The 12,230-nt window shown below is 57.9% G+C and overlaps 1 protein-coding gene across 1 annotated transcript in view; it reads left to right on the top strand.

Moving 5' to 3' along the window:
* LOC117438044 (caseinolytic peptidase B protein homolog) overlaps nucleotides 1-11,272 on the top strand; it is a 46,301-nt gene extending 35,029 nt beyond the window's left edge. The window contains exons 8-16 of the mRNA XM_034073403.1: nucleotides 1,245-1,322; nucleotides 3,289-3,344; nucleotides 4,107-4,151; nucleotides 4,641-4,802; nucleotides 6,110-6,266; nucleotides 8,715-8,788; nucleotides 9,051-9,170; nucleotides 9,246-9,350; nucleotides 10,688-11,272. Coding sequence (XP_033929294.1) covers nucleotides 1,245-1,322; nucleotides 3,289-3,344; nucleotides 4,107-4,151; nucleotides 4,641-4,802; nucleotides 6,110-6,266; nucleotides 8,715-8,788; nucleotides 9,051-9,170; nucleotides 9,246-9,350; nucleotides 10,688-10,951 — 1,061 coding nt within the window. The 3' untranslated portion in view covers nucleotides 10,952-11,272. The remainder of the gene's footprint in view (nucleotides 1-1,244; nucleotides 1,323-3,288; nucleotides 3,345-4,106; nucleotides 4,152-4,640; nucleotides 4,803-6,109; nucleotides 6,267-8,714; nucleotides 8,789-9,050; nucleotides 9,171-9,245; nucleotides 9,351-10,687) is intronic.
* The last annotated feature ends 958 nt before the right edge of the window (nucleotides 11,273-12,230 follow it).

Genomic DNA, 12,230 nt, shown 5'->3' with positions numbered 1-12,230 from the left:
ATAGTGGCCAGACACAAAACATCACGTCCTCATTGTGCTGGGACTCGTCTTCCATTGAATTCCCAGTCCCTGCTCTCAATCCCATTCCATTGAGGGGATGTGCCTTGGATTTTAAGGTGAAACTGGGCTTTTTTGGCTCTTTAGGCTGATTCCTGTATCACAGTGATGCAAACATCACCTCCAGGCTGAGCCACCACCTCCTGCAGTGTTCTTCCCATCTTCTCCACAGCCTCCACAAGGAGTTGGATCCAGCCACACTCCTGCTGCAGTGTGGAATCACCCTCATTCCAGACCCCATCCTGCCTCCTTCCCTCATTGAATCCTTGCATCCTGGAGCAGGATCCTGTGGCTCCCGGATGAGGGGTTCTCTGCTGCTGTGGGGACGCTTCATGCCTGTGGTCAGCTCAATCCCAAACCTCCGGAGATGGATTTCCCCTTCACATCTCCAGCTTGCTCCAAGCCCTGTGTCCAACCTGGCCTTGAGCACTGCCAGGGATGGAGCAGCCACAGCTTCTCTGGGCACCCTGTGCCAGCGCCTCAGCACCCTCCCAGGGAACAGCTTCATCCCAGTATCCCATCGAACTCTTCCCTCTTCCAGATTGAAGCCATTACTCCTCATCCCATCCCTGCATCCCTTGTCCCAAGCCCCTCTCCAGCTTTCCTGCAGCCCCTTTAGGCACTGGAGCTGCTCTCAGGTCTCCCCTTCTCTTGTCCAGGCTGCCCCAGCCCAGCTCTCCCAGCCTGGCTCCAGAGCAGAGCTGGATCCTGTTGGATATTGCCATGCAGAGACACACAGAACCTCTCCCTTCCCATCCCTTCCAGCCTTTCCCCACTCCTTCAATCCCTCCCTCTTCCCATTCCCACTCAAGGAACAACACAACCCTCAGACCCAGTGCTCTGGTGCAGCATCCCTGCACCGGTCCAGCTCCATCCCTCCCAGTCCCCCCTCCCTCCCGTCTCCCTGGCAACACTGAGTGCACATCCTGGAAAACTTTATCCGCGATCTGCTCTGGGCAGCTTTCCCAATCCATGCTAACCTGATTAGGTGTCTCTGGGGCCGTGCCTGCCTAATCGAATTAGATGGCACTAATGGCAGCGAGGACTTTGAGTGGGGAGAGAGCAGGAAAAACAGAGTGTGTACTTAGTGATAATTATCCCTGCTTCTGTGGCATTGATTTATTTGCCTTTCCCCCCTTCCCTCCCTCCCCTTCCTCCTTTTTGTTGTTCCCATTGTCTTTAAACAGCCATTCGGAGGAAGGAGAACGGCTGGTACGACGAGGAGCACCCGCTGGTCTTTCTGTTCCTGGGATCCTCTGGAATAGGTAAGGATTGGGCTGTGCCACAGGGATGCTCCTCAGGCCCAGCACGGCCCCTTCTCCCTCTGCTGCACACGGAGCTCTCATAAACAGCAGTGTAAGTGTCGCATCCCTGCAGCTGGTCCAGGATCCCGCAGGATAACCCCAGCAGGTCCCAGGCAGGGCACAAGCAGCTTCATGCTGAGTTATCCCATCCCAAAAGGGGCAGTTTTCCCAGGAAAAGGGCTGGTTTATGCCTCCATGGGAGAGGTGAGAGCAGGAAGCTGCTGCTGGCAGCTCCAGCCTCTGCTGTCTCACTCCTATGGACACGGGAGGCTTTGGAATTACAGGGTTTTATTGACTCCCATATTTGTGCTCAAGCACAATGAAAGCTATCAAAACACTTGATCCCTTCATGGAATGGCCAAGATGACTTCCAGGCAGGGACCAGAGCAGCTGTGAAGTGTCCAAAGTGACATCTGCAACAACCCCAGTGCTCCTCCTGCATCCACTGCATCCCTCAGCCTCTGATGGAGGGGTCAGGACAGGGACACACACTGGGATCTATGGATTGCTGCCTGGCCAGGCAGGGACACACACTGGGATCTATGGATCACTGCCTGGCCAGGCAGGGACACACACCAGGATCTATGGATCACTGCCTGGCCAGGCAGGGACACACACTGGGATCTATGGATCACTGCCTGGCCAGGCAGGGACACACACCAGGATCTATGGATCACTGCCTGGCCAGGCAGGGACACACACTGGGATCTATGGATCGCTGCCTGGCCAGGAGCCCGGTGTTAACTCAAGAGCTGCTGTATAAAGCTCTATAAACCCAATAGGTTTGGGACTTCACTGCACTCCTTGTAGAGGCTCAATGATGTGAACTGCAGCTCTTCAACTCCTCTGTGTGTCCATGGACGGGTTTTCCACCACTTTGACTCCCATAGAAAGGAATATTGAAACAAGAAAGCACTGAGGAGCTGTGGCTGCCCCATCCCTGGCAGTGCTCAAGGCCAGGTTGGACACAGGGGCTTGGAGCAGCTGCTCCAGTGGAAGGGGTCCCTGCCTGTGGCAGGGATTGGATATGGATGAGCTTTAAGCTCCCTTCATCCCAACCATTCCGTGGTTGTAAGTTAAGGATCCATCCTGGCTCACTTACATTCATACCCTGTGTGTAAGAGCACATCTGCACCCCTGTGCTCACATGTGGGGACCCACAGCCCAGCAACAGCCGAAGTGGACAGAGGCAGAGCTGCACCAGGCTGTTGAGGTCAGGCTCAGTCCCTGTGTCTGCAGCACTTCAGTGCTGATCCCATCCCGTGATCCTCAGACCTCAGCCACCAGAGCCATCACCACCGGCAGAGCTGCAGGGATGTGTGATAGTGCAGGGAACCTGGGAATGGGTTGGGATGAAGGCACCTTAAATCCCATCCAGCTCCAACCCCTGCCCCGGGCAGGGACCCCTTCCACTGGAGCAGCTGCTCCAAGCCCCTGTGTCCAACCTGGCCTTGAGCACTGCCAGGGATGGGGCAGCCACAGCTTCTCTGGGCACCCTGTGCCAGCGCCTCAGCACCCTCCCAGGGAACAGCTTCTGCCTCAGAGCTCAGCTCAGTCTCCTCTCTCTTGGGCAGGTTCAAGCCATTCCCCTTGGCCTGGCCCTACAGGCCCTTGTCCCAAGCCCCTCTCCAGCTTTCCTGCAGCCCCTTTAGGCACTGGGGCTGGGCACACAGAACCCATCAGTGGTGCCAGGGAGCAGCAGGAAGGGTTTTCTGCACAGATCCAGGGGGTTTCCAACAGAACCTGTGTGTTTAATGAAGTTCTTCCCTCACTGGACACATTGGGAGGATGGGATCTGATCTCACAGCATCTTGAGTGTGTTTGCATGGAGACAACACTCGTGTTGGTGCTGGTGGTGCCAGCCCTGGTGTTGGCACAGGAGGATGGACAGGCCTGGTTAACACGAGTCTTTCCCTCTCTGGAACAGGTAAAACGGAGCTGGCCAAGCAGACAGCCAAGTACATCCATAAGGATATCAAAAAGGTAACACTCTCCCCTCGGCTGATGCATGGAATCATCATGGAATGGTTGGAAGGGATGTGGAGGTTTGAAGGCACCGTTTCAAGCTGGCTGCTCCACATTCAAGCTGTGAGATTTAGGCTCTGGGGATGCCCACATCTCTCCCATACAGGAGTGGGGAACATTGGAGCAGGGAAAAGCCCCCCTGAACCTGTCCCCAGCATCCTCCAGCAGGGAATGGCCACAGGATGGGATGGGAGCAGATCAGAACAACTGAATGTGCCTGGTCTGGTTTCTGTTCTGCATCCTCCCATAGTGGCCTTCCCAAAGCACTAAATCCCAGCTCCTGGGCTTCAGGCACCTTCATTCCCAGCTCCTGGCACTGGTCAGTGCCTGGACAAACAGCACATGGAGGAATCGGTTCAATGCTGATGCTTGTGTTAGCTCGGAACATGGAACCATTGCATGAGTTGGGATGGAGGGAGCTTAAATCCCATCCAGCTCCAACCCCTGCCAGGGCAGGGACCCCTTCCACTGGAGCAGCTGCTCCAAGCCCCTGTGTCCAACCTGGCCTTGAGCACTGCCAGGGATGGGGCAGCCACAGCTTCTCTGGGCACCCTGTGCCAGCGCCTCAGCACCCTCCCAGGGAACAGCTCAGCTCAGCCTCCCCTTCCTCTTCCTCACAACAGCCCCGGGTGTTCTGGGGTGGATGTGACCATTAGGGTAAATGGGATGAATTGGGAGCACTTCCTCAAGCACCACCTCACGGGTTCCATTCTCTTGCAGGGCTTCATCAGGTTGGACATGTCGGAGTTCCAGGAGAGGCACGAGGTCAGTGCACGGCTTCCCTCTGCTTCCAGGGTGCCACCAGCTCCGGGGTGTCCCATTCCCGGCTTGCTTCCATGTTCTCCAGGAGATGGGTGCTTTGGGGAGGCAAAGAGGGAGCACAACAGAGCAGCAGCTTTGCTCCGGGTTCTGCATTCCCAATATGGGAAATAGTGGGAAACTGGGATCAGAGAGCGAGGAGGAAGGGAACCTTTAACACCCCATGTCTGTGCAGTGTGCAGCTTTGGGGAAGAGCAGCTGGGGAGGGAATGGGAGAATCCAGCAGAGGCGAGGAGAGTGGTGCAGAGCTCCCAGCCCATACTGGTGCTGCAGGAGGGGTGAGCTCCCCAGGGCACCCCAGAGAGGGTCTTCATCAGAGAACCATGGACTGGTTTGGGATGAAGGCCCCAAAGCTTGGGTGCTGCCTGCTGAGCTCCAAGGGGGTTCACTGTGCCCCTATGGATGAGCCCCACGTGCCCCACTCCTGCCTCCCAGGTTGCCAAGTTCATCGGCTCCCCACCGGGCTATGTGGGCCACGAGGAGGGGGGGCAGCTCACCAAGCGGCTGCGGCAGTGCCCCAATGCTGTGGTGCTCTTCGATGAGGTGGACAAAGCCCACCCCGATGTCCTCACCATCATGCTGCAGCTCTTCGATGAGGTGAGGCCACGCTGCAGGCAGGGGAGGGGGATGCGGGACATGGGGGGGATGCTCCACATCAGTGATCCCTTCTGAGCGCTGTCAGCTGGTGCTGAGCTCTCCTGATGGAGTCAGTGCAAAGGCAAAGCCACTGGGAGGTTGGAAATGTGGGGGTGAAGCCTGGGAATTGGATTGATGTAGATCCATGGAATGGTTTGGGTTGAAGGGACCTTAAAGCTCATCCGGCTCCATAGGCAGGGGCACCTTCCACTAGAGCAGCTGCTCCAAGCCCCATCCAACCTGGCCTTGAAGCACAGGCTGAATTGCAATGAGATTAACCCAAGTAGCCCTGCAGGATAACAGGGAGAGGGCTATAACAGAGGGAACTTTGTGAGCATCCCTTGGGATCAGCCACAGAGGGATCCCTGTGGTGCTGATGACACCCACAGCATCCCTCTGGGGTGCCCCAGCCCTCCTGCAAGGGGCCTGTGCCTCCTGTTCCATAGGGTGGAAGAGAGAGAGCAGGAGAAGGCCTGGGAAGCCAGGAGCTCCCCAGGCAGTTTCCTTCCTGGCAGCTGAGCTCCAGCACAATGACACAAATCCTTGTTGGGTGCTTGAGATTAACATTTGGGTTATTGCCCTGTCAAGTGCGTGCTGCAGGAATTGATTTCCCATTGAGCTGCTGCTCCCGTGATCTATGCAAGGAAAAATGGAGTTATTAATCCTTCCAAGGAACACAAAAGCCCTGAACAGGCCTTGCAGGAGCATCCCTGCCTCCCAGCACCACCAGCACCTTGGCCATGAAGCTGCTGTGCAACAGGCAGAGCTGAGCACCGGATGCACAGCAGGGGCTGCAGATGGGTGAGCTTTAAGGGCCCCTCCAGGCTGGGGTACTGGGGTTCCCTGTGGTGCTTTCAGACCACCACAGATCCCCCCCCCAGCACCCCCAGGCAGTCCCATGGGGGGCTTGGGCTGCCCCATCTGCAGGTGAACATCTGGGCTGTGGGATGCTGAATTAGGGGTACCCACCAGCACAGCCACCCCATGAGGCACTTCCCAGAGCTTCCATCAAGGATGTTGTGGATGGGGATGGATGGGACCATGCACAGGGCAAGTCACTGCTTCCCACCTGCTCGAATCCATGGGTATCCCTTTGGAAATGAGACCTGAGGAGCTTTAAGGTCCCTTCATCCCAACCCCATCCCATGCTTCCATGATGTAAATTAATCCACTTTGGGGACACATGGGACCCGTGTCCTTCTCCTCACATTCTGGCCGCATCCCATGGCTCCTGCTCACGCTGTGCTGTGCCCCTGGTGCTGTTGCAGGGCAGGCTGACGGATGGGAAGGGCAAGACCATTGACTGCAAAGATGCCATCTTCATCATGACCTCCAACGTGGCCAGCGATGAGATCGCCCAGCACGCGCTGCAGCTGCGCCAGGAGGCCCTGGAGATGAGCAAGAAGAGGATAGCAGAAAACCTAGGTAGGGCTTTACCAATGGTGCTGAGTCCTACAGCCCATCCCCAGCACTGCCCCTCCTGTGCTGCCCCCACTTCATGCTTGTCCTCTTCTGGAGCCCATCACTTCTTTGGGGATGGCTTTGTCCCAGCTTGCAGCCCTCCTCATCCTCTGCTCTCTGCCCTTCAGCTCCTCACCTTCAGCTCCTCACCCTTCCCATTCTTCCAGAACCCTTCCAAACACTTCCTAGACCAGACTAGTGCTGGGAACAGGCCAAATCCATCTGCATCCCTCCAGCAGCACCAGGAGGCCCCAGAGCCTGCTTGGTCTCTGCTGTGCCAGGGGTGGATGGATGGAAGGATGGGTGGTGATGCTGCACTGAGGGCTGTCCCCTTTGGCTCTCAATTGCACAGCAGTGTGTGAGCACAGACCTGTTGTGGTCCTATATGTGTGCACACATCTTCAGCAGGGCACCTGGGAGTGTGTTGGGTGATGGAAGCTCCCCATGATGCGGCTGTGTATGGAGAAGGCTCTGGAGAGCCCTTAGAGCAGCTCCAGTGCCTAAAGGGGCTGCAGGAAAGCTGGAGAGGGGCTTGGGACAAGGGCCTGGAGGGCCAGGCCAAGGGGAATGGTTTGAACCTGCCCAAGAGAGGGGAGACTGAGCTGAGCTCTATGCTCCCTTCATCCCAACCCATCCCATGTGCCATCAGGGCTACACCAGATTCCCAAAAGCTCCATCTCCAGAGCTCTGCTCTCCAGTGGCAGTGCTGGGATGTCCCTGGGAACTGCAGCACCTGCATCACCTGTGTGGCAGCAGGAAAACAGCCTTGCTTCAAATGGGGCTTCAAATCCATTTCCCAGCTTCTCTCTCCCTGTCTCTGAGCACTGGGTGCAGGAGCTGGTCTCGTGCAGCATCTTCCAACCTCCATCACACTCACGGATGCGCCTGGACCTGAACTTTCAGGAATAACATTTTGAAATGCCACGAGCACTCCTGCTAAATGAGGAACACATCCATCATAAATGAGGATTTCCATTCCCAGCAGCAGGGAGAGAGCATCCCAGCTCCAGTCCTGCCCTCAGTCACGTCCCAGGAGCTCCTTCCCCTCAATGGAGATGCTCCAAAGCCATGGCCTGGAGTTTGTCCTCAGTGCCTGGAGGGGGCAGATAAATGGGAGATGAAGGGAAGGAGCTGCTGCTGCAGCGTCTCCACCTCTACCAGTGGGTGTTACAGGTGGAAAACCTGGATACTGGGAGCAGCTCCATGTCCTCTGCCTACTCCAGCTCTCATTGGGAATGCTGTGCACATTCCCATTGCTTATTGAACCCCCCTTGGTGTCTATTAGCAGAGAAGGGAAATGGGACAAATCCATATAAGCAAGCCCCCCTGCTCTGGTTCAGTGGACTGCAATGTCCCAACCCCAGCCTGGGTGCACCCTGAGGTGCTGCTGTCACCATGAGGGGTGCTGGCACCTCCTGGTTGGGTGCTGGCACCAGTGTGGGCCTGGTAGAGCCCACGAGCCCCTTTCTGCTGCTGCTGGGGGTGCAGTGATGCTCATGAGGGCTGCAAAGGTGGGAAGGGTACCCAGCACCCAGCATGGGTCCTTCTCCAGCACCCTGCATGCCTGGATCCCATGCAGAGTGCCTGGGATGCAGCGATCTCCCTGTGAGCATCCCTGTGTTACACAGGACACGGAGTTTGGTGCATGAGGGTGTAGGGAGGGGGGTTCGGGTGGCAGGAGGGAGAGCTGCACCAGGCTGGTGGCTGTGGCTGAGCAGGGATTCAGGACCAGCCAGACCCTGGCTCCATCTGCAGTCAGCAGAGGGAAGTGGACTCCGGCCACAGCTGCAGTGTGAGCAGGGGCTGCCATGGGATCATGGCATGGGTTGGGATGGAGGGAGCTCAAATCCCATCCAGCTCCAACCCCTGCCACGGGCAGGGACCCCTTCCACTGTAGCAGCTGCTCCAAGCCCCTGTGTCCAACCTGGCCTTGAGCACTGCCAGGGATGGGGCAGCCACAGCTTCTCTGGGCACCCTGTGCCAGTGCCTCAGCACCCTCCCAGGGAACAGCTTCATCCCAATATCCCATCTAACTCTTCCCTCTTCCAGGTTGAAGCCATTACTCCTCATCCCATCCCTGCATCCCTTGTCCCAAGCCCCTCTCCAGCTTTCCTGCAGCCCCTTTAGGCACTGGAGCTGCTCTCAGGTCTCCAGGTGGAGGCAGAGGCAGAGCTGGGGCCCTTTCACTGTGCAGGTGAACACCTCCTGCAGGGGCAGCCATGGGGCACCCAGCCCTGCACCAGGGTGCCAAGTGCAGGGACACCCCATTTCCAAACCGGTTGTGGTTGGTGGCTCTTGGAGGCTCCGGGGCTGTTCCAAAGTCCTGGTTGGATCCCACCTGCAGGAGGTGGCCCATGGGAAGGAGCCCATGGCCCAGCCTCCATAAACACCCTGTGTCCTCCTGTCTTTCAGAGGATGTCCAGAGCACCGACAAGATCACCATCTCCAAGCAGTTCAAGGAGAAGGTCATTCGCCCCATCTTGAAGGTATGGATGAGGTTCCTCAGGTGCCCTGAGCTTGGGTCTCCAAGTCCTTTGATGTAGTCATGGAATGGTTTGGGATGAAGGGACCTTAAAGCTGAGCCAATTCCCTGGCAGTGCTCAAGGCCAGGTTGGACACAGGGGCTTGGAGCAGCTGCTCCAGTGGAAGGGGTCCCTGCCCTGGCAGGGGTTGGGGCTGGAGGAGCTTTAATCTCCCTTCATCCCAAACCATTCCATGTCCTTCCCATCCCACTGACCTCCCCTTTAGGCTCACTTCAAACGTGATGAGTTCCTGGGCAGGATCAATGAGATCGTCTATTTCCTGCCCTTCTGCCACTCGGAGCTCATCCAGTTGGTCAACAAGGAGCTCAACTTCTGGGCCAAGAAGGTAAGAACCATCCCTGGCCTCGAGAGGCAGCAGCGAAGGCACCGGTGACTCCTCCTCCTCTTCCTCACCCAACAGGCCAAGGCGAGGCACAACATCACCCTGCTCTGGGACAGGGAGGTCATGGACGTGTTGGCTGATGGCTACAACCTGCACTATGGAGCTCGCTCCATCAAACACGAGGTGAGGGCAGGGATGGAGCTCGCTGGCATCACCCTAGCCTGGAGGGGAGCGTGGCTGGGCTGGGACTGCCCCATCCCTGGCAGTGCTCAAGGCCAGGGTGGACACAGGGGCTTGGAGCAGCTGCTCCAGTGGAAGGGGTCCCTGCCCGTGGCACCCGTTGAAGCTGGATGGGATTTAAGGTCCCTTCATCCCATTCCATGCTTGTGGGATCCTGTGATGCCTGTGGGTGGGAATGGAGCTCTCAGCCCCACGAGCATCCCCTCATGGGCACTATGGTGATGCCTGAGGGTGGGAATGGAGCTCACAGCCCCACGAGCATCCCCTCATGTGCACTATGGTGATGCCTGCGGGTGGGAATGGAGCTCAGCCCCACAAGCATCCCCTCATTTGGCACTATGGTGATGCCTGCAGGTGGGAATTGAGCTCTCAGCCCCACGAGCATCCCCTCTCTGGTGCTGTGGTGATGCCTGCAGGTGGGAATGGAGCTCTCAGCCCCACAAACATCCCCTCGTGCACTATGGTGATGCCTGAGGATGGGAATGGAGCTCAGCCCCACAAGCATCCCCTCATTTGGCACTATGGTGATGCCTGCGGGTGGGAATGGAGCTCACAGCCCCACAAGCATCCCCTCATTTGGCACTATGGTGATGCCTGCAGGTGGGAATGGAGCTCTCAGCCCCACAAGCATCCCCTCATGGGCACTATGGTGATGCCTGCGGGTGGGAATGGAGCTCACAGCCCCACAAGCATCCCCTCATTTGGCACTATGGTGATGCCTGCAGGTGGGAATGGAGCTCTCAGCCCCACAAGCATCCCCTCATGGGCACTATGGTGATGCCTGCGGGTGGGAATGGAGCTCTCAGCCCCACAAGCATCCCCTCATGGGCACTATGGTGATGCCTGCAGGTGGGAATGGAGCTCTCAGCCCCACAAGCATCCCCTCATGGGCACTATGGTGATACCTGCGGGTGGGAATGGAGCTCTCAGCCCCACGAGCATCCCCTCATTTGGCATTATGGTGATGCCTGCGGGTGGGAATGGAGCTCTCAGCCCCACAAGCATCCCCTCGTGCACTATGGTGATGCCTGCAGGTGGGAATGGAGCTCTCAGCCACACAAGCATCCCCTCATGTGCACTATGGTGATGCCTGAGGATGGGAATGGAGCTCAGCCCCACAAGCATCCCCTCATGGGCACTATGGTGATGCCTGTGGGTGGGAATGGAGCTCACCGCCCCACAAGCATCCCCTCATGGGCACTATGGTGATGCCTGAGGGTGGGAATGGAGCTCACAACCCCACAAGCATCCCCTCATGTGCCCTATGCTGATGCCCACAGGTGGAGCGGCGCGTGGTGAACCAGTTGGCTGCTGCCTACGAGCAGGACCTGCTGCCGAGGGGCTGCACACTCAGGATCGCTGTGGAGGACTCAGACAAGCAGCTCCTCAAGAGCAAGGAGAGCTCATTCCCGGGATCGGGATCGGGATCTGGAGCAGGCAAGGTCCCCACACTGCGCCTGGAGATCGTGGAGCAGGGCAGCAGAGCCCGCAGGTTGGACATCCAGACCCCGCTCAGCCCTGACAACATCACCCACTTCCTATAGGCACCATTGCAGGCAATAAAGCATCCTCAGATTCATCAGCCAGTGAGGATGGGCAGGGGCTGGGCCCCACGGGCTCTTATGGGGTGGTGGTGGGCACTGGGGAGGTCTTGGGGTGCTTTGGGAAGGGGACGGATGGAGCTTCTTGAGGGGCTTTAGGGCATGCAGGAGATGGGGGTCTGCTTGGGAAGGATGTGGCAGCTGTCCCATGGGAAGTGCTGGGATGCCGGGTTGGGAAGAGGGATGCAGGGATGGGATGTGCCAGTGTTCCCATGGAGAAGCCACCACACGGTGTGGGTTTGCACAGGTATTTATTGCAATAAAGGTGACTCATGACTGGAGTGTGTGGGGCTGAGCCGGGCAGGATACATCCCCGAGGAGCTGTGGTCACCATCAGCACATCTCCCAGTGCAAACCAGTGACCTCCCAGTACAAACCAGTGACCTCCCAGTGCAAACCGGTGACCTCCCAGTGCAAACCAGTGACCTCCCAGTGCAAGCCAATGACCTCCCAGTGCAAACCAGTGACCACCCAGTGCAAACTCATCTCTCCGCCCATCTCTTGTGACCTTCCTCCAGGAAGGGTTGGAAGGGACCTCAGGACCCAGCAGGATTCCACACCAGCTCCATGCTCCCTTGTCCTGGAGCAGTGACATGGGACAAGGAGGGGCATGGGCTGGGCAGTGCTGCAGTGGGGTTGGTGGGGTTCTGCTGCAGAGGGACTGGGAAAGCCTGATCTAGCAGCACATCCCAATGGGACACTGGCAATGGGGGCCCCATCCCTGGCAGTGCTCAAGGCCAGGTTGGACACAGGGGCTTGGAGCAGCTGCTCCAGTGGAAGGGGTCCCTGCCCTGGCAGGGGTTGGGGCTGGAGGAGCTTTAAGGTCCATCCCAACCCATTCCATGGTTCTCAATCCCACATTGGCTCCATGGGAGGACCTGGGCCTGGGCTGGGGTTGGGGTCCCCAAAGCCACCATCCCCTGGCAGGGCCATGGGGTGGGAGCCTGGACTGGGGCTGCAGGGAAAGGAGTGGGAAAAGGGGGGGAAGAGCTGGGGGGTGTGACAGGAGCTCAGCAGGGCCCACACCAGTATGGACCAGTATGCACCAATATGCACCAGTGTGTTGGGTGTGCACTGAGAGCGGTTGTGGTCTCACACGTGTGCATGGCCAGTATGCACCAGTGTGCACCAGTATGCACCAGTGTGTACCAGTATGCACCAGTATGTACCAGTATGCACCAGTGTGTTGGGTATGCACTGAGGGCGGTTGTGGTCTCACACG

The sequence above is a fragment of the Melopsittacus undulatus genome, assembly GCF_012275295.1.
Source record: "Melopsittacus undulatus isolate bMelUnd1 chromosome 2 unlocalized genomic scaffold, bMelUnd1.mat.Z SUPER_2_unloc_1, whole genome shotgun sequence".
Taxonomy (NCBI): domain Eukaryota; kingdom Metazoa; phylum Chordata; class Aves; order Psittaciformes; family Psittaculidae; genus Melopsittacus; species Melopsittacus undulatus.
Note: the sequence above shows the minus strand (reverse complement) of the source record. Positions and strands in the feature narration are given on the sequence as shown.